Source organism: Hypanus sabinus, chromosome 4 (assembly GCF_030144855.1).
Source record: "Hypanus sabinus isolate sHypSab1 chromosome 4, sHypSab1.hap1, whole genome shotgun sequence".
In the NCBI taxonomy this organism is placed as follows: domain Eukaryota; kingdom Metazoa; phylum Chordata; class Chondrichthyes; order Myliobatiformes; family Dasyatidae; genus Hypanus; species Hypanus sabinus.
The window spans coordinates 76,717,652-76,738,463 of NC_082709.1; the positions used below are offsets into that span (position 1 = coordinate 76,717,652).

The 20,812-nt window shown below is 46.6% G+C and overlaps 1 protein-coding gene across 1 annotated transcript in view; it reads right to left on the bottom strand.

Annotated features, from left to right (window-relative positions):
• retreg2 (reticulophagy regulator family member 2) overlaps positions 1–13,894 on the bottom strand; it is a 35,700-nt gene extending 21,806 nt beyond the window's left edge. The window contains exons 1-7 of the mRNA XM_059967453.1: positions 13,551–13,894; positions 11,591–11,697; positions 10,288–10,315; positions 7,422–7,551; positions 7,034–7,118; positions 6,470–6,607; positions 2,394–2,482 (exon numbers count right to left, since the gene is read on the bottom strand). Coding sequence (XP_059823436.1) covers positions 2,394–2,482; positions 6,470–6,607; positions 7,034–7,118; positions 7,422–7,551; positions 10,288–10,315; positions 11,591–11,697; positions 13,551–13,849 — 876 coding nt within the window. The 5' untranslated portion in view covers positions 13,850–13,894. The remainder of the gene's footprint in view (positions 1–2,393; positions 2,483–6,469; positions 6,608–7,033; positions 7,119–7,421; positions 7,552–10,287; positions 10,316–11,590; positions 11,698–13,550) is intronic.
• Positions 13,895–20,812: the final 6,918 nt, after the last annotated feature.

The window sequence follows — 20,812 nt, forward strand, 5'->3', positions numbered from 1 at the left end:
CATCAGTCACTCTGAGTGAGCTGCAGAAGTCGGTGGCTTCAACTGGAGGTAAAGTTCATGACTTTATGATTTCCAAGGCCTTGCACAGAAAGGGTATTAGCCCTGGCTAAAAAATAGTATATCCTTGCCTGTTAAGACTTCGCAAAGCATCATTTAGAAGACACTACAAAGATGTGGAAGAAGGTCTTGTAGTCATCTGAGACTGAAGTGGAACTTTTTGGCCTCAACACTAAGCGGTGCATGTGCCATAAATCTAACACTGCACATCAGCCAGGTAACACTACACCTACTGTAAAGTATGGTGGAGGTAGCATCATGCTATGGGGATGCTTTTCAACAGCTCGGACTAGAAATCTGGTCAGGATTGATGGGAAGATGAATGCTGCTAAATACAGAGAGATCCTGGATAAAACCTGCTTGCTCCTGCCAGAAAGGTTAAACTGGGGAGGAAGTTTGTCTTTCAGCAGGATAACAACCCAAAGCATACTGCCAGAGCAACCACGGAGTGGCTTCAAATGAAGAAAATTGATGTCCTTGAGTGGCTCAGTCAGAGTCCTGACCTTAACCCAATCAAACATCTCTGGCAAGACCTCAAGATTGTCGTCCACTGCCGCTCCCCAACTAATCTGTCACAGCTTGAGCAATTTTGCAAGGAGGAATGAGCATATCTTGCTCCATCACACTGTGCAAAGTTAAGAGACTTATCCAAAGACTACTGCCTGTAATTGCTGTAACCAAAGGGGGATGAATATTTTTGAGCTGCTGACATTTAAGTTTTTTAATTTTTCCTTTTTCATGTTTTTAATTTTCCATTTTTGGGCTCCACTGTGGGGGGTAAAAAGGGAATATGTGATTCACAAATACAAACGTAAAAATTATCAATTAAATACATCAAAATCCCTGATTGTAATACTCATCTACTTGAACAAAGGAGTGGGAGCTGAATACCTTTACAAGGTACTGTATCCCCCAAAATCCCTCAGTACATCGATACTCCTGGCATTTACTGTGAGCTTTCACCTCACATTTGACCTCCCAAAATAGATCATCTTGTGCACCTGGATTAAAGTTCAGTCATTTCACTGTTCATATTTCCAACTGATCCAGTCTTTTGACAACCTTTCTCACAATTCAAAACTTCATTTTTTTCCATCATCCGCAAAATTACTAATCCACCCATCTACATTTTTATCCAAATCATTAATAAATACTACAAACCAAGGCTCTCAGCACCAATCCTTGTGGAACACCACTGGTCACAGACTGATAAAAAAAAACATCCCTCCACCACTACCCTCTGTCTTCTGTTACCAAATCAACTTTGTATTCCACTTAACGAGCCACCTTGGAACCCACGTGATTAAATCTGGACGAGTGCACCATGAGGGATTTTCCCAGCACTTGAACATGAGGACAAATCATTTACATCATCTCTGGAATTTAGCCGTGGTCCTCATGGAATTAAAGCTGAGCGCGATACAGGTTAACCGGTACCATGATGCCAGCAACATCTTCCGTTGTTTGGGAGATGACAGAGTAGACTGACAGAATGGGATTTGCTCTGCTTATCCACTGGGTAATGTTGCACAATGGGAAAGTTCCATTAGTGGAGCAATTCCATATTAGCTCCAACACGGGGAGGGCTGGTGCTGGAGTCCTAATAGTCAGCATTACACTGGAAATGTTGCGAAGGCTCAGCGCCCCCATTCCATCCATCAGTCTCAAACTTTGATAGCACGGGTTAAGGTGAGAAGTAACCGTGGAGGGGATGTACTTCACATTCGTGTTGGGCTATATCACTGTGGAAAAGAGACATTCTTAATACATGCTGAGTTCCATCGCTGTGGAAGGCAGAGATGATCTTGGAGCTTTCTCCCTAGATTAGCTGTTTCATTATCCACCATTAAATGATATTGTAGAGTTTTGGCCTAGATTGTTAACTGAAAATTATTGGACCTCAGCCACTTGGTACTGGTTTTCATTCCACCGCTCCAACTCAATTTCTTGGTTCATTCACATATCAACACAGCCACCACTATTGCTTTTCAAACTGAATTCTACGGATCTCTCCCTCACCCCAAACCTGTGGGACCTTCTCATCAAACACAGAAGTTTGACACTAGTACACAAAACGCACTAAATGCTCCTGAAGTTTAGCTTCCCACAGCTCTCATCAATTTACCATTCAATCTAATACCCATCGCTTTCTTGTGGAAACTGACCAAACTTGTTGAAATTTAGAAACAATTCTAGTGGTCATAGGTTAATCCTGCTTGTTATTGAGGGTGCTGTACAGATAACCTGTGCAAATAAATAGCAGTGTGAGTGACGGAGACCTTGTGAACATCCACAAAAGAGCTGCAGTTAAAGGAACACTGTGGCTAATCCAGTACCTTAGAATTAAAGCAGGAAAGCTCGGCCTCGCTCTCACTCTCCGTCTCCGCTGTCGGCTCGTCGCAGCTCTCTGGTTTCACCAGTTTCTCTGAAAAGCACAAACCACAATCTGCAACAAAGTCCTTAGGTAACTGTAAACAGCACTGGAACCTTGGGAAGAGGAGAGCAGAAAGTGGTTCGGTGGGGAAATGGGAGAGCAAGGGTAGGAAAAGTGGGACAATTAAAAAAAAATCAGAAGCTAAAGGTCAGAACAGGATGAGAAGAAAAAGTGGAGAAGAAAGGCAATTATAAATATAGGCTAAGTTATCACAGATAATTTCTCCTGGTATTTGTGGGGGGGGGGGGGGGGAGAGCACAAGTGCAAAAATCAGGGTAGCTGTCAGGCTCCAGAGTTATGTGGAGAAACGAGAGCGGGAATGCTCTGAGGGACAGAATGGACTCATTGGGCTGAACTGTCTCCCTATTAAAATTAAAGAGAAATCGATACAAAGTGCTGTAGGAACTCAGCATTTGAGAGGAATAAAGATCAGTTGAGGCCCTAGATCCTTCATCAAGATTAGAGAGGAAGGCGGCAGAAACCACAATAAGGTGGTGGGGAGAGGGGAAGGAGTACAAGCTAGAAGGGGATAGGCAAGACCAGGCGATGGGGAAGGTGGGTGTGTGAGGGAGGGGAGGATGAAGTGAGAAGCTGGGAGGTAAAAGGCTAAAGAAGGAAATGTGGCTGGAGAGGCGAGTGAATTTGGGAGAAAGGGAAAGAGGAAGGGCACCATTGACAAGGATTTAAAATGATGGAATATTAATGGGTCAAAAAGTACACCAGCACAAAAACAGACCTTTCAGTCCATCTAGCCCATGCTGACCTAATCCCATCTACTTTCTCATGGACCATAGCTCTCCAAGTCCCTCCCATGAATGTTCTTATCCACACTTTTCTTAAACGTGGCAATCAAACCACATCTGCCACTTCCACTGGCACCTCGTTCCACACACTCACATCACCCTTCAAGTAAAGAAGTTTCCCCTCAGGTTCCTCTTAAATATTTCACCTTTCACCCTTAACCTATGACCTCTAATTCCCGTCTCACCCAGTCAGAGGAGCAAAGACCTGCATGTGTTCAGCCTGTCAGCCAATATGGGAATTGCTTACAGTAATCCAAAGGGAGTAGAGACAGCAGGCAGAAAAGGTGAACATGGTTATACAGATTACCAGCTAAATACTGTGTATTATCTCATAAACAGAAAACAGAGGCAAATAGAAGAGGGCTGGAGAAAATGCACATTGTTAACAGAGCTACAGACCCATATCAGTGCCATAAACAAAACATGGAATAGGCTATTATACAGGTTAAGCTCAGCTCCAGTTCAGCTGACTACCCCCACAACAGCTTTCATAAATAGCACACCATATTGTCTGATCACAGTCATGACCTGCACCCTCAGTCCTAGACTCACCCTCCACTGAGGAAAAACTTTACTTGTTGTAATTACTCCCTCAATTCTGCAAACCTCTAAATGATTCAGATTCATTTTTCACTGTATGTTTCGATGTAGATGTGACGTATGTCATTTGCATTTACAACCAACAACCTAACGATGTGCTGGGGGAGCCCACATATCCTGCAGCTGGCACAGCATGCCCATCATGTTCGGCTAAACAAGAGAGAACACAACAAGCCCCATTCCTCCCTGCCACCTACCCACACACATACACAGTCCTCCAACCCCAAGGCAGGCAATCTTCAGCCTCCAGTGGACTTGGGGATTTAGATATTGGCCTTTGACTCCCCAGTGAACTCAAGAATCTCAGACCCAGGCTTCCAGACTTCTGATGGACCTTCAGGTTTCGATTTTTGTTATCGACCCCAGAGCGCACTGGTGATGACAAATGAGGAGCTCGAATCTCGGTCTCACCGAGTCACGTACCCGGCCTCCTTCCCAGCTGAACAATCCTGGAATACACAGCCAACTGACTGACCCAGAGGGTGGGAGGGAAGCACCAGTCCTCGTCCTAATGGTCTGCCAGGTCAATATCTGACCATGGATGTTCCATGTATACAATATTGGCTTTTAAACACAAAGCAGAGGACCAGACTCTATCTTGAACTCTAACTCCCCATATACCTGTCCCAAACTCTTAACTTGACCCTTAATTCCCTCTTTTGTCCCCAAATCATCCCTACGACCTGAAAAACAGCCGAGCCTGAGCCACAAACTCAGGGACTGCAGCTCAGTCCCATCTTGACCGGATACAATGCAAAAAAAAACCCTCAGCCTCCTATATTGCAGTGAGAATAAACCCAGTTTATTCAATCTTTCCTTTTAACTGGAGCCCTCCATTCCTGGCAACGTGCGGGCAAATCTCTTCTGTACTTCTTATAGTGTGGCGGTCAGAACAATACACAGAAGTCCAGTCTAACCAAACTGCAACAGAATGTCCAATTTTTATATTCAGTGTCTCGGTCTTAGAATGCAAACCGACCTGATGCCTTTCTCACTACCCTATGTATGTGAGTCAGGAAACTTAGCAAACTGCACCTTCTGCACATGAACATGCTTAAAGATCATGTCATTAAATGTACAGTCCCTTTACATTTGATCTGCTGGAGCACAACCCTTCACACTTAGCTGGATAAACTCCATCTGCCTTTTCTCCACTCATTCTGTAACTGATCTATATCCTGCCTCACTGTCCACTACATCACCAATATTGTCTGCAATCTCCCAACCTATCCACCCACACTTTCATCCAGGGAATTTTATACACCCAGTGGCTACTTTATTAAGTACCTCCTATAACTAATACAGAGGCCACTCAATGCATGTTTGTGGTCTTCTGTTGTTGTAGCCAATCCAAACTTCAAGGTTCAATGTCTTGTTCAGAAGAGCTCTCTTGCACACCCACTGTTGCAATGTGTGGTTTTTTGAGTTACTGTGGCCTTCCAGTCAGCTTGAACCAGTCTGGCCATTTTTCCTCTGACCTCTCTCATTAACAAGGTGCTTTTGACCACGGAACAGCCATTCAGTGAATTTTTTTTTGTACCTTTTTCTATCAATACAGTTGTGGATGAAAAGCCCAGCTTTTCAGCTTCTGAGATTCTCAAATTACCCTGTCTGGCACCAACAATCATTCCATGGTCAAAGTCATTAGTCATGGTCACATTCCTTCACCATTTTGATGTTTGGTTTGAACAACTGAACTTCATGACCATGTCTGCATGTTTTGAGGTGCTGCCACACAATTGTTTGATCAGATATTTGCAGTAACAGGTGGGTGTACAGGTGTACCTAATAAAGTGCCCACTGAGCATGTATGTGTCACAAACAGCAGAGGAACCGTGGATCAACACCAGCCACGAGGTTAGGTACCATCGACCACTACTGTGGACAAACCCAGTCCTGAATCTAAACAGACCAGTACCATAATCCCATGCAAATTAATCTTCTGGAGGAGCCCCCAAATAAAGGAACTTATCAAACACCTTACTAAAATCCGTCTCCTTTCGCCTTTGTTACCTCAATAAGGTTAGTAGTGGATTTTGCCAAACCTAATGAATACAGCATTTGTTTTTATTTCTGACTTCCACCACCTTACTTCTGTAACCTTTCATTGCATAAAAATTGTCAAATAGACATCTCTATTTGTGTCTTCAAGATTTGTTGTGTTCAAGGTTTCCAGCATGTGCAGAATCTCTTGAATTTATGATCTTCTAAACTCACATCGATACAAACCTGGGTAGGTTTTAACCCCTTCAGTCTTCATCAGTATGGTCAATGCTTATTAACCCCTTCAGCCCATCAACAGGGTCAGTGCTAACCCCAGATGATCCCCTGATTAACCCTTTCAGCCCTGATCATTCAGGTCAATGTGGTCCATCTATAGCATCAGTCTTTGTTAGTTTCTGACACACAAAGCGGATCTGACCACAGATTTCGTATGCTGGAACATCACATCCAGCTCCTCCCACTCCCCCCCCCCCCCCCCAGATAAAGGCGGCGATTTGCCCTATCCTGTAACCCCACACCCACCCTCCAGCCCTGTAGTTTGATAGGAGTCAGCTCCGGAGCCATGACTTACTTTTCCTGTCCCTCTGCCGGTGCTGAGTGCTGCCTTTCATGCTGTAATCCAGTTTCATCAGCAATGGCTCCAAACCTGTGTACATCTTCTGGATGAGCTCGTGATAAACCACCAGAGGCCACAGCAGCAGACTCAATACTGTAACACATAGAAAAGGACCGGTGACTGACATTCCAAAGACCCAGCCACTCCAGCCTCTATCTCACCTGTGCTGACCACGCCCTGGGACTGATTTACAGGACAATGTCGAGTGTGTTATAATATAATGTTGTCCCTGCTCAGAGGGTGATTGGCCATACAATGTAGAGGGAGTGATATTTTTACATAACGTGTTTGTTCTGCTCTGGGGGTGGGGTATATGATCCTAACACTGGGGTCTCCATTAGAGAAGATGCCAGCTACTCACACTAACACAATCCCAAAACCACTAAAAGGGACGGCTGGAGAGCCTGCTGCTTCCCTGTTATTCTGTCTTTGCTGCTGTCTGTGGCTATGCTGATCTAGCGTTAACCCCCAGCTTTGCCCGACTATAATCTGACATTCCCTTGGGATAAATATACTCACTGAAGATGTAAGATATCATGATTCCGGGGATATAATGTCCAATCACAGCCAATGCTGAAGAGCCCATGCACATCTTCAGACAAAACTAAAAATAAAACGGGCACAGTTCAGTCATGACAGACTCCAAGTCTTCAAATAAAGGCAAATTAAACAGGTATTTGTTCCGAATAAAACCTTCCACTGCAGCAATACACTGCAATCCTCTTCATTTGCTGTTTCTGTAATCCTGCCATCACCGTCAAACTCACTCCATTCTCTCTCACTGTTCCTTCTGACTCCTCTATTGGTCTGTCCACACACACACACACACACACACACACACACAAACACTTGCACATGCAGAAAGCTGAGTAGGCACACACACAATTACCCTTGGTACTCCACACACCTTGCCTGGGTTCTGCGTCTTGTACTCCAGCACCTCTCTCAGGTAGAGTTTGAAAGCCACCCAGCTCTCTGCGAGATAATGGCAAAGATCAGGCAGTCTGAGGAGCCGAGGTCTGGTGGGGTTTCCATCACTGGATGCAAAGAATAACCAGAAGATTAATCTGCAGTAGATCAGGCAGGGGTTGGGTGAACGAGTACGGGATGAAAGTGAGTGGCACATGGCAGTTTATGCCATTGCAGGAGGCAGGGAGCAGACATTGTCCCTCCATTGGTGAGATGCCAGGACTACCAGACCATTCCCATCTGACACTGATCAGTAATGTCCTGTCGTCTCCAAGACATAACTGTACAGTACAGGCTCCTCAACCCACAATGCTCCATGAATAATCTAACCCTTCCCTTTTACATTGCCCATAACTCTCCGCATTTCCCTTTCATGTGTCTATCGAAGAGCTTCTTCGGTGCCCTAAAGCAACAGCTTCTACCACTACCTCTTGCAGCGCATTCCAGATACCCACTCCACACTGTGCAATGAAAAAATAAACTTTCCTTCACTCACCTTAGACAGAGATGTCCTCTGGTATTGGCCATTCTGCCCTGGGCTGTCGACTTCAAAGAGCAGAGCCATAGCTCTCTCAGCCTATCCTTGTAAGACATGCTCTCTAATCCAGGCAGCATCCTGGTAAGTCTCCTTTTGCACCCTCTCTAAAGCTTCCACATCCTTCCTATAATGAGGCAAGCAGATCTGAACACAATATTCCAAGGGTGGTCTAATCAGGGTTTTACAGAGCTGCAACATTACCTCATACTATTAATGCCCCATCAACCTCCACAGCTACTTTGAGGCATCAGTTCCTCTGTTCTTCCACAATGCTAAAAACCTGGGTAATAACCTTGTGCTCTGGTTTCAAGAGATGATGGAGGGCCTAAAAATCTCTTCCCTCACTTCCCACAGTAACCTGAGGTATATCGAATCCAACCCAGGAGGCTTATCCTTGAATATGACCTTTGTGAACCTCAGTCACACAGCAGTGAAATTAAATCCTCACAACTTGTTATTTAGTGTATGCTCTGTTGACAGAGACCCAGTGACCCAAAACACACACTAACTTTGAAGTCTCAGTTCAGCACAGGTGGGTCTGCATCGGTCAGCATAGGCATGGCAGCCAAATGGCCACTTCCTTGTTCTGTGGTACCATTTAGCCCACAGAATCCATGCCAGAACAAACCAGTCAAGATAGCCCAGTTTGATCACAGAAACTCCTTTTCCCCCCCAATGCTGCCTCTTGCTCTCGGATTATTTGAGCCAGGAGATGATTTTCCTTTCATGTTAAATATTCTAATTTGAACATATCCTCTTCACTTTGTCTCACCTTACTGTACTTGCCTGATTCTTGCTTGAAGAATTCACCTGACTAGACAATGAACACACCCTTCTAATTTTATCATTCACCAACTTCCTCATTACTTCACCAGACCTGATTCACCTTGGGAGAAACCCCATCCTGCTTCTCCCACCTTCCCCCTTCCCCGGCTGAGAAACCCCATCCCACTTCTCCCACCTTCCCCGGCTGAGAAACCCCATCCCGCTTCTCCCACCTTCCCCCTTCCCCAGCTGAGAAACCCCATCCCACTTCTCCCACCTTCCCCGTTCCCCGGCTAAGAAACCCCATCCCGCTTCTCCCACTTTCCCCGGCTGAGAAACCCCATCCCGCTTCTCCCACTTTCCCCGGCTGAGAAACCCCAGCCCGCTTCTCCCACTTTCCCCGGCTGAGAAACCCCATCCCGCTTCTCCCACCTTCCCCGGCTGAGAAACCCCATCCCGCTTCTCCCACCTTCCCCGGCTGAGAAACCCCAGCCCACTTCTCCCACCTTCCCCGGCTGAGAAACCCCATCCCGCTTCTCCCACCTTCCCCGGCTGAGAAACCCCAGCCCACTTCTCCCACCTTCCCCGGCTGAGAAACCCCATCCCGCTTCTCCCACTTTCCCCGGCTGAGAAACCCCAGCCCGCTTCTCCCACCTTCCCCGGCTGAGAAACCCCAGCCCGCTTCTCCCACCTTCCCCGGCTGAGAAACCCCAGCCTGCTTCTCCCACCTTCCCTGTCTATTGAACCTTAACCAGGTTCTCCCACCTTTTTTAGGTGGGCCAAAATCACACAGGTCAAAGGAGCTCTCCTAAACACACTTCAGGGTTCTTCTTTGTCCTTTAACATCGTCCCAATCAGTATTAGGGTAATTAAAATCTCCCCGTATCTCCTCACTTTGGTTCTTGAACATTTAAAAGGCCCTATAAATTTCCTCTTCTGTTTTTGGAAACCTGCAAGATTCCATCATACCTCTTATCTCTAAACTTCAACCCAACAGTTTCTATCCTTACTTTCTTTTCAAAATTAAAATGCTTTCCTTAATCAGGAATGGACAGAGTGGACATCCAGCAACTCTTTCCCCCAGAGTGGAATGGCTAATACCAGAGGGAAAATGTTTGTGCTTGAAGGAAAGTGTCGGAGGAGGGTGAGGGGTAGGTTATTTATATATTTTTTAGACACAGAGAAGTGATGGGTGTGCGGAATGCAATGTCAAGAGTGGTGGCAGTGGCAGATAGATTGTCAGTATGAACATTTAAGCCACTTTTAGGTAATGAGAAAAGACGGAGAGCTGTGTAGGAGGGAAGGGTTGGGTTGATCTTGGAGTGGGTTAAAAGGTCGGCACAACATCGTACTGTACTGTCCGATGTTCTATGTCAGTACTCCCACCCCACCTCCATTTTTGCCTTTCCTGGCGCTATACCACCTGGAAGACTTTCCTACATAAGATCAAGTCCCCATCAACCTGGAGAAGATACAGCAGTTAGTGTAGTGGGAAATGTACCTCCCATCTTCATCCACTGGGTGTTGCACTGTAGGGAAAGAAAGAAAAATCAAATCAGCTTCTTGAAAGCAATGACTGACTCCTGGCACACATATTACAATGCTGGGATGAGAGGGCACAAGTGCATTCACTGTTAAAAAGTAAACATTATCCAAATATATATATGTCACCATATACCACACAGATTCATTTTCTTGTAGCCGTTCACAGTATAACATACAACTAGAATCAATGAAAAACTACACACAAGCAAAGACCGACAATAACCAATGTGCTAAAGGCAATTTGTGCAAATACAATAGATAAATAAATAAACACTGAGAACACAAGTCCTTGAAAATGAGTCCATTGGTTGTGGAATCAGTTCAGAGTTGAGGTGAGTGAAGTTATCTATGCTGGTTCAGGAATCTGATGGTTGAAAGATAACAACAGTTCCTGAAACCAATGGTGCGTGTCCTGAGGCTCCAGTACCTCCCTCCTGGTGGCAGTAGCCAGAAGAGAGCACGGCCTGGATGGTGGGGGTCCTCGATGATAGACAGTGCTTTCTTGTGGCAGTGGTCTTTGTAGATGGGCAGAGGGAAGGCTACACTGCCTGAGCAGAGTGAGGCTGCTGAGGATGGCTTGGGTAAGAAAGGAGGCAACAAGGGTAAAAGAGGATTATCAGGACTAAAGAGGTGATAGTGTGCTGGAACCAAGGTTCAAAAAGGTGATGAAAAGTAATGACGTTTATCCAGGCCTCCTCTACTGTCAAGATGAAGCCACACTCATCACGTTATTACAACACCTCATTACCGTCTGGGTAGCCTCCAACCTGATGGCATGAACATTGACTTCTCTAACTTCCGTTAATGCTCCTCCTCCCCTTCTTATCCCATCCCTGACATATTTAGTTTTTTCCCCCCTCCCCTTATTTTTCCTCTCTCTGCCCATCACTCTGCTTGCTCTCCATCTCTCTCTGGTGCTCCCCTCCCCCTTTCTTTCTCTCTAGGCCTCCCGTCCCATGATCCTTTCCTTTCTCCAGCTCTGTAACCCTTTTGCCAATCACTTTTCCAGCTCTTAGCTACCCCCCTCTGGTCTTCTCCTATCATTTTGCATTTCCCCCTCCCCTCCTACTTTCAAATCTCTTACTATCTTTCCTTTTAGTTAGTCCTGATGAAGGGTCTCAGCCCGAAACGTCGACAGTGCTTCTTCCTATAGATGCTGCCTGGCCTGCTGCGTTCCACCAGCATTTTGTGTGTGTTGTTTGAAAAGTAATAGAGGTACAACTAGCTTACACCAGGATTCAGAATACAGATATACTTACCCATGATGTGGTCCCACAGACCGCTCTTCCAATGATCCAACAGCACAATTCCCAGCAATGACAAACTGATCAGGAAGAGAGGGCGGAACGAAGTGGAGGAGAACAACCTGTCGAGAAACGCTGTGTTCAGTACTGATCACAACAAAGAAATGAAGAACTCCTCACTATCACCCAAATCAGGTAACCACTTCACCTCCACACCCCTCCCCAGCTCAACTCTTCCGAGTCCTCACCCTTCCTCAACTTCTCTCCCATGGACTTTGGGGAGAGGGTATTAATAATCATGGAATTTCATAACACAGAAGAAGCTCAAGATCAAAACTCTGAAAGATCTCTCCACTAACTCTGCTTCTTCCCCCTATCCACATGCATCATGGCTTGGCACGACAACCGTTCTGCATGTGACCACAAAAAAAAACACGCAGGGTGTTGAGGACACAGCAACCCACCTCCTCTTCGTGGACTCTGTCCACACTTCTCACTGCTCAGTACCCACCCCACACTTGCTTCTCCCCCCTCCCATCAAGAAGATGGAAAAGCCTGAGAAACACATACACCAGGCTCAAGGACAGATTCTACCTAGTACAGTAAGATGGACTCTTGGCTTCACAATGTACGCAAGACGACCCTTTCACTGCACCTGCATACATGTAACAATAATAAAGCAATTCCAATTGGGAATAGTGAGGAAATAAGTCTCACTATTACATCATGAAGTTAGTCCAATATGATCTGCCTATAATAAATTTGTGTAAAGGTTGACTGAAACAGAACAATCATGATAGATTCCTGAAAAGCACTGTTAAGGCTCAGGGAGATACCTGGTTGTTTCACCAAGGGACAAAACAGGCTCTTTCCACAATATAAATTGACTATAAACAGTAGGTGTACAATGCCTTTAAAACACTGGAAGAAGATTTCAGCTATACTAGATTGGGTTTAAGAACGGGCATAAATGGCAGCCTAACGTTCCTGGTTACTGAGACGACAAGTAACGTACAAACAGAAGAGAAGGCTTTCGCTCCGCACGCCAGCTCTACTGAAAAATAGGTTGCAAAGGAGGGAGTACCGTCAGTTTATCGCAGCATCTTCCCCAGACATCGCTCGGGTTAATCCGAGTCTATGTAACGGGGAGCGGTGCCGACGGCGCGGGCTGACTGTCGCCGGTACCGAGTCACCGCCGGTGGGGAGACGACACGGGTGGGGTGGGCTAGTGGTTTCCGTCGCTGAGGAAGGGCTGTGTGGGGCGGGGGGTCACATAGATTGAGAGAGGCTGTATGGAGCGAGAGGTCACCGATGAAGGGCCGATGGGTCAGCGGCTGGTTGCAGGAGGGGGTCTCGGCAGGCGGGGTTCGATGTGCTGGGAGGGGTGGGGGGGCCGCCAGTGAGGAGAGGCTGTGTGGTAGGGGGTGGGGAGAGGGGCTGTATGCGGTGGAGGGGCGGGTTGGGACAGGAGGGGCTGCGTGGGGTAGGTAGGGAGGGCCGGGACAGGAGGGGCTGCGTGGGGTAGGTAGGGAGGGCCGGGACAGGAGGGGCTGCGTGGGGTAGGTAGGGAGGGCCGGGACAGGAGGGGCTGCGTGGCGTAGGTAGGGAGGGCCGGGACAGGAGGGGCTGCGTGGGGTAGGTAGGGAGGGCCGGGACAGGAGGGGCTGCGTGGGGTAGGTAGGGAGGGCCGGGACAGGAGGGGCTGTATGTGGTGGTGGGGTGGGTTGGGACAGGAGGGGCTGCGTGGGGTAGGTAGGGAGGGCCGGGACAGGAGGGGCTGTATGTGGTGGTGGGATGGGTTGGGACAGGAGGGGCTGCGTGGGGTAGGTAGGGAGGGCCGGGACAGGAGGGGCTGTATGTGGTGGTGGGATGGGTTGGGACAGGAGGGGCTGCGTGGGGTAGGTAGGGAGGGCCGGGACAGGAGGGGCTGTATGTGGTGGTGGGGTGGGTTGGGAAGGGTGAGCCGGTACTTTACCAGAAAAGTCCGCTCAGGCCGAGCAACATGAGGACGCTGTGCGCCGGCCGCTCCCACACCAACAGGCTCTGTAACAGCAGCAGTCCGGGCTCACACTGAGCCAGCAACCGGCCAAGCCGGGCCTCGGTCCGCTGCAGATCGCCGCTATCCTCGCATCCCGGAACCGCCTCTCCCCCAGGGCCCTGACTCGATCCGGGGTCGGGGATCGGAGCCGCCGCCACCTCGCCTCTGGGAACCGGGATCTGAGCCGGTGCCGCCTCTCCCCCAGGGCCCGGCCGCTCGCCCTCAGCTGTCGCCATCTTTTGTTGTTGTTGATGATGATGCGTCACTAACCGGAATGTTCGTCATAAAGAGGGACGGTACTTCCGGTACCGTAACCAGGAAGTGAGACCGTAGAACAGTACCGCTGTGCAGGCCTTTTGGTCCAGGTAGTGTGTAGAACGTTTAACCTGCTCCAAGAGCAATCTAACCCTTCTCTCCTACATGACTCAACAGTTTTCTTTCATCCACGTGCCTATCTAAGAGACTTTTAATCTGTCACCTCTCCTGGTAGCGTGTCCCATGCACTCACCACTCTGTAAAACTCCTACTTCTGACATTCCTCCCCCCATACTTTCTGCCAATCACCTTAAAATGATCCCCTCTTGTATTAGCCATTTCTGCCCTGGTAAAAAGTCTCCGGCTGTTCACCCAATCTATGCCTCATATCGTCTGCCACACCTCCATCAAGTTGCCTGTCATCCTCCTTTGCTCCAAAGAGAAAAGCCCTAGACGCTCAAAGTGTTTTTGTGCCCCCTACTCCAGGCAGCATCCTACTAAATCTTCTCTGCACCCTCTCTAAAGCTTCCAATCTTTCTTATAATGAGGTGACCAGAACTGAACACAGTATTTCCAAATGGGGTCTAACCAGGGTTTTATGGAGCTGCAACATCACCTCAGGTCTCTTGAACTCAGTCCTCTGACTAATAAAAGCCAACACACCATGCACCTTCTTAACCACCCAATCAATTGTAAATGGATCTATGAACTTAGACCCCAAGATCACACTATTCTTCCACACTGATAAGAATTCTGCCATGAACCCTGTACTCGATTTTCAAATTCGATCTTCCAAGGTGTATAACTTCATGCTTTTACAGTTTAAGCTCCATCTGCCACTTCTCTGCAAAGTGTTCTATCCCATCAATGCCCCAATATAACCTATGATAACCTTCTACAGGATCTAAATATTTATTATTGATTTAAAAAGAGAGCAGGGACTTTTGGGTCTTTTTGGCAGGCTTCAGTCATCGCAAGCAGTGTCTTGCTTTGAGGTGAGCCAGTACGAGATTTTAAAAGTGAGCAGGGCCTTTCAGGACTTTTCAGTGCATTTCAGTCATAAATATTTTGTTTTGGGCAATTAGCAAAGGCCAATAAAGATAAGTTCGGTTTAAGCAGAGTGGCTATTGTCTGAGTGTTCCAGTATTAGAGTGGGAGGTTTGAGGCTTTGGCTCAACAGGCTTAAGTAAGCAAGTTCCTGGCAAGTTTCTTTCGGTCTGTTAGTGCAGTGAGAATGAGTCCAGGGTCAGTGGTGTTAGATGTGGATATTCCTGGAGACCTCCAGTCTCCACAATAACTACTTTTGCATGAGGTGTATCCAGATCCAGCTCCTTGCAGCTCGTGCGAGGGAACTGGAGCTAGAGTTGGATGACCTACATCTAATATGGGAAAATGAGGAAGAGATAGATAAGATTGACAGTGAGGTAGTACTCCTGAAGATGCAGGAGGCAGATAGCCGGGTGACTGTCGGGAACAGGCAGTCAGTGCTGAGTACCCCTGTCCCCTCAGTAAAGAGTATACCTTTTTGGTTACTGTTGAGAGTTTGATGTATCAGAGGAAATCTTTGGTGACTAGGTCTCTGGCATTGAGTTTGGCTCCTGGGGGAAGGGAGGGGGAGAAGAGGAGTGCAGTGGTGATAGGGGATTCAGTAGTTAGAGGAGCAGACAGGAGATTCTGTGGGCGTGAAAGAGGCACCTGAGATGTATCGGATCGAATCCACAGCATTCTAAAGGGGGGGGGGGAGAGGAGCTGGAAGTCGTGGCACATATTGATATAGGAAGGAAAAGGGGGTGAGCTCCTGAAGAGACAATCTAGGGAGAAAGCTGAACCTCCAGGGTAGTAATCTCTGGATTCTGCCTGTGCCACACACCAGTGAGGATAAGAATAGGATGATTTGGCAGATGAAGTTATGGCGCCCAATGGCGACTCCTTTGATTGCATCATTGAAAACAGTTCTATTTCCATCTTTAATATCTCTATTTTTCCCTTTCAGGGTTCTTTTGAGGACCCTGACCTGGAGTTACACGCTGACTACGGTTCTTTGCGTGAGTGGGACCAGCTCTCAGGGTTCTACAATCGGCCACTATTCAGCATGCCAAGGTCTTGGCCTAAGATTTTGGCACGGATTCAGAAGCCTGGGATCTCGAGAAACTGGAGATGGGTGGATCAAGGGTCGGTGTCACCACAGGAGACCTGTGTGTTGTTGGGGGAGTGGGAACATCTGCTGTGTGCCTGGGGACCTGGGATCTTTGCGATCTTTAGGTACAGAGCATGAGAAAAGTGATATAACAGACTTTTAACATCATAAACCAGCGAGTTGTTTGTCACGTCTCCCCACTTGCTGGAAAATGGAGTCTCCTGTTTCTCCCTTATTAGGGAGAGAGAGAAAACCTGAAGTATGTCGAATACTGGGTGAAACGCAAAGTCTTTGGGGTAACTGCAAGTCTGTGTCTTTACTGTTGCTTTGCTCATGCTTGAGTGCTGGTAGAGGGTATGCGTTATTTTTGCCGGTGGGGTGAGGGGGGTTGTTGCTTGCTGCTGCTTACGAACGGGAGGGAGGGGAGCTGGGGGGGGGGAGTTTGGAGTTCTAACATTTAACTATCGTTCATTCTTTGGGGCACTCCTCTGTTTTTGTGGATGTTTTGCGAAGAAAAGCATTTCAGAATGTATATTGTACACATTCCTCTGATATTAAATTGTACCTTTGAACCTTTGAATGAGTGGCTGAGGAACTGGTGCAGGGGGCAGGGTTTCAGATTTCTGGATCATTGGGATCTCGCCTGGAGAAGGTACGATTAAAAGACAGGTTACACCTGAACCCAAGGGGGACCAATATCCCTGTGAGCAGGTTTGCGCAAGCCGTTGGGTAGGTTTAACTAGTTTAGCAGGAGAATGCGAACCAGACTGAGAGATCAGCCAATGGGACAATTGCTGTACAGGTTGATGGAGTGTCTAGAGAGTCTGCTTAAGGTGAGAGGGAAAAGCTTAGAAAGGACCTGAAGGGCAAGTTTTCACAGTCAGTGATCTGTGCATGGTCTTCGTCAGTCAGGGGACTGAGTTTAAGAACACAGGGTAATACTGCAGCTCCATAAGATCCTGGTTAGAAGTACTGTGCTCAGTATTCATTGCCTCATTATAGGAAGGATCTGAAAGCTTTGGAAAGGGTGCAGACGAGATTTATCAGGATGCTGTTTGGATTAGAGGGCATGTCTTATGAAGGTAAGCTGAGTGAGCTGGGGCTTTTCTCTTTGGAGTGAAGAAGGATTACAGGCAACTTGACAGAGGTGCATAAGATGATAAGAGGCATAGTGGACAGCCAATGATTTTTTTCTCCCAGGGTGGAAATGGTTAATTCAAAGTTCAATATAAATTTATTATCAAGGTATATCTATGTCACCATATACAACCCTGAGATTCATTTTCTTGCAGGCATATCTCAGTAAATCCAAGACACATAATAGAATCGATGATAGACTGCACCTAAAAGGACAGACAACCTGTGTGCAAAAGACAACAAAATGCGAAAATGCAGAAGAGAAAAAGAAATAATAATAATATCGAGAACATGAGATGAAGAGTCCTTGAAAGCGAGTCCGTAGGTTTTAGGAACAGCTCAGTGACAGGGCAAGTGAAGTTATCCCCTCTGGTTCAAGAGCCTGATGCTTGAGGGGTAATAACTGTTCGTGAACCTGGTGGTGCAAGTCCTGAGGCTCCTGTACCTTCTTCCTGATGTCACTAGTGAGAAGAGAGCATGGGCTGGGAGGCGGGGGTCCCTGATGCTGGATGCTGCTTTCCTGCGACACTGCTCCATGTAGATATGCTGAGTGGGGAGGGCTTTACCCGTGATACCCACCACTTTCTGTAGGGTTTTCCGTTCAAGGACATTGGTGTTCCCATTCCTGGCCATGATGCAGCCAGTCAATATACTCTCCACCACACATCTGTAGAAGTTCATCAAAGTTTTAGACATCATGCCGAAACTTGGTGAACTTCTGAGGAAGTAGAGGTGCTGCCATGCTCTTTTCATAATTGCTCTTACTCAGGACAGATCCTCTGAAATGATAACACAGAGGAATTTCAGTTGCTGACCCTCTCCACCTCTGATCTCTTGATGAGGACTGGCTGATGGACCTCTGGTTTCCTCCTCCTGAAGTCAATAATCAGCTTCTCGGTCTTGCTGGCATTGAGATGTTGTTGTGGCACCACTCGGATTTCCAATCTCCCTGCTGCATGATAATTCATCTCCTCCTTTGATTTGGCCAGAGACAGTGGTGTTTCCAGCTTACTTAAATATGGCTTTGGAGCTATGCCTAGCCTCCCAGTCGTCAGTGTAAAGTGAGCAAGGCAGGAGGCTGAGCACACAGCCTTGTGGTGCACCCGTGCTGATGGGGATTGTGAGGAGATGTTGTTGCCAATCCAAACTGACTGGCATCTGCAAGTGAGGAAACTGAGGATTCAGTTGCACAAAGAGGTACTAAGGCCAAGGTCTTGAAGCTTATTGATTAGTCTGAAGAGTCAAGGGGGCATAACTTTAAGGTGATTGGAGGAAAGTACAGGGGAATGTCAGAGGTAATTTTTTTACACAGAGAGTGGTGTGTAACACCCTGTCAGGCATGGTGGTTGAGGCAGATATTGTACATTAAGAATGTTTCAGGAACTAGAGGAACTTTAAGAAACATTTAACGCAATAGAATGGAAGGACATTAGCCTGGAGGATGTGGAATTGATATGGGTAGAGCTGCATAACACTAAGGGGCAGAAAATGCTGGTGGGAGTTGTGTACAGGCCACCTAACAGTAGTAGTGAGGTTGAGGATGGCATTAAACAGGAAATTAGAAATGCGTGCAATAAAGGAACAGTAGTTATAATGGGTGACTTCAATCTACATATAGATTGGGTGAACCAAATTGGTAAGGGTGCTAAGGAAGAGGATTTCTTGGAATGTATGCGGGATGGTTTTCTGAACCAACATGTCGAGGAACCAACTAGAGAGCAGGCCATTCTAGATTGGGTATTGAGCAATGAGGAAGGGTTAGTTAGCAATCTTGTCGTGCGAGGCCCCTTGGGTAAGAGTGACCATAATATGGTGGAATTCTTCATTAAGATGGAGAGTGACATAGTAAATTCAGAAACAAAAGTTCTGAACTTAAAGTAGGGTAACTTTGAAGGTATGAGACGTGAATTAGCTAAGATAGCCTGGAAAATGATACTTAAAGGGTTGACGGTGGATATGCAATGGCAAGCATTTAAAGATCACATGGATGAACTACAATTAAGTGTTCATCCCAGTTTGGCAAAAGAATAAACCAGGGAAGGTAGTGCACCCGTGGCTGACAAGGGACATTAGGGATGGTATCAATTCCAAGGAAGAAACATACAAATTAGCCAGAAAAAGCAGCACACCTGAGGACTGGGAGAAATTCAGAGTCCAGCAGAGGAGGACAAAGGGCTTAATTAAGAAAGGGAAAAAAGATTATGAGAGAAAGCTGGCAGGGAACATAAAAACTCACTGTAAAAGCTTTTATAGATATGTGAAAAGAAAAAGATTGGTTAAGACAAATGTAGCTCCCTTATAGTCGGAAACAGGTGAATTGATAATGGGGGACAAGGACATGGCAGACCAATTGAATAACTACGTTGGTTCTGTCTTCACTAAGGAGGACATAAATAATCTTCCAGAAATAGTAGGGGACCGAGGGTCTAGTGAGATGGAGGAACTGAGGGAAATACATGTTAGTCGTGAAGTGGTGTTAGGTAAATTGAAGGGATTAAAGGCAGATAAATCCCCAGGGCCAGATGGTCTGCATCCCAGAGTGCTTAAGGAAGTAGCCCAAGAAATAGTGGATGCATTAGTGATAATTTTTCAAAACTCGTTAGATTCTGGATTAGTTCCTGAGGATTGGAGGGTGGCTGATGTAACCCCACTTTTTAAAAAAGGAGGGAGAGAGAAACCGGGGAATTATAGACCGGTTAGTCTGATATTGGTGGTGGGGAAAATCCTAGAGTCAATTATCAAAGATGAGATAACAGCACATTTGGAAACAGGTGAAATCATCCGACAAAGTCAGCATGGATTTGTGAAAGGAAAATCATGTCTGATGAATCTTATAGAATTTTTTGAAGATGTAACTAGTAGAGTGGATAGGGGAGAACCAGTGGATGTGGTATATTTAGATTTTCAAAAGGCTTTTGACAAGGTCCCACACAGGAGATTAGTGTGCAAACTTAAAGCACACGGTATTGGGGGTATGGTATTGATGTGGATAGAGAATTGGTTGGCAAACAGGAAGCAAAGAGTGGGAGTAAACGGGGCCTTTTCAGAATGGCAGGCAGTGACTAGTGGGGTACCGCAAGGCTCAGTGCTGGGACCTCAGTTGTTTACAATATATATTAATGATTTAGACGAGGGAATTAAATGTAGCATCTCCAAGTTTGTGGATGACACGAAGCTGGGCAGCGGTGTTAGCTGTGAGGAGGATGCTAAGCGGATACAGGGTGACTTGGATAGGTTAGGTGAGTGGGCAAATTCATGGCAGATACAATTTAATGTGGATAAATGTGAGGTTATCCACTTTGGTTGCAAGAACAGGAAAACAGATTATTATCTGAATGGTGGCTGATTAGGAAAAGGGGAGGTGCAACGAGACCTGGGTGTCATTGTACACCAGTCATTGAAGGTGGGCATGCAGGTACAGCAGGCGGTGAAAAAGGCAAATGGTATGTTGGCATTCACAGCAAGAAGATTCGAGTACAGGAGCAGGGAGATTCTACTGCAGTTGTACAAGGCCTTGGTGAGACCGCACCTAGAGTATTGTGTGCAGTTTTGATCCCCTAATATGAGGAAAGACATTCTTGCCATAGAGGGAGTTCAAAGAAGGTTCACCAGATTGATTCCTGGGATGGCAGGACTTTCATAAGAAGAAAGACTGAATCGACTAGGCTTA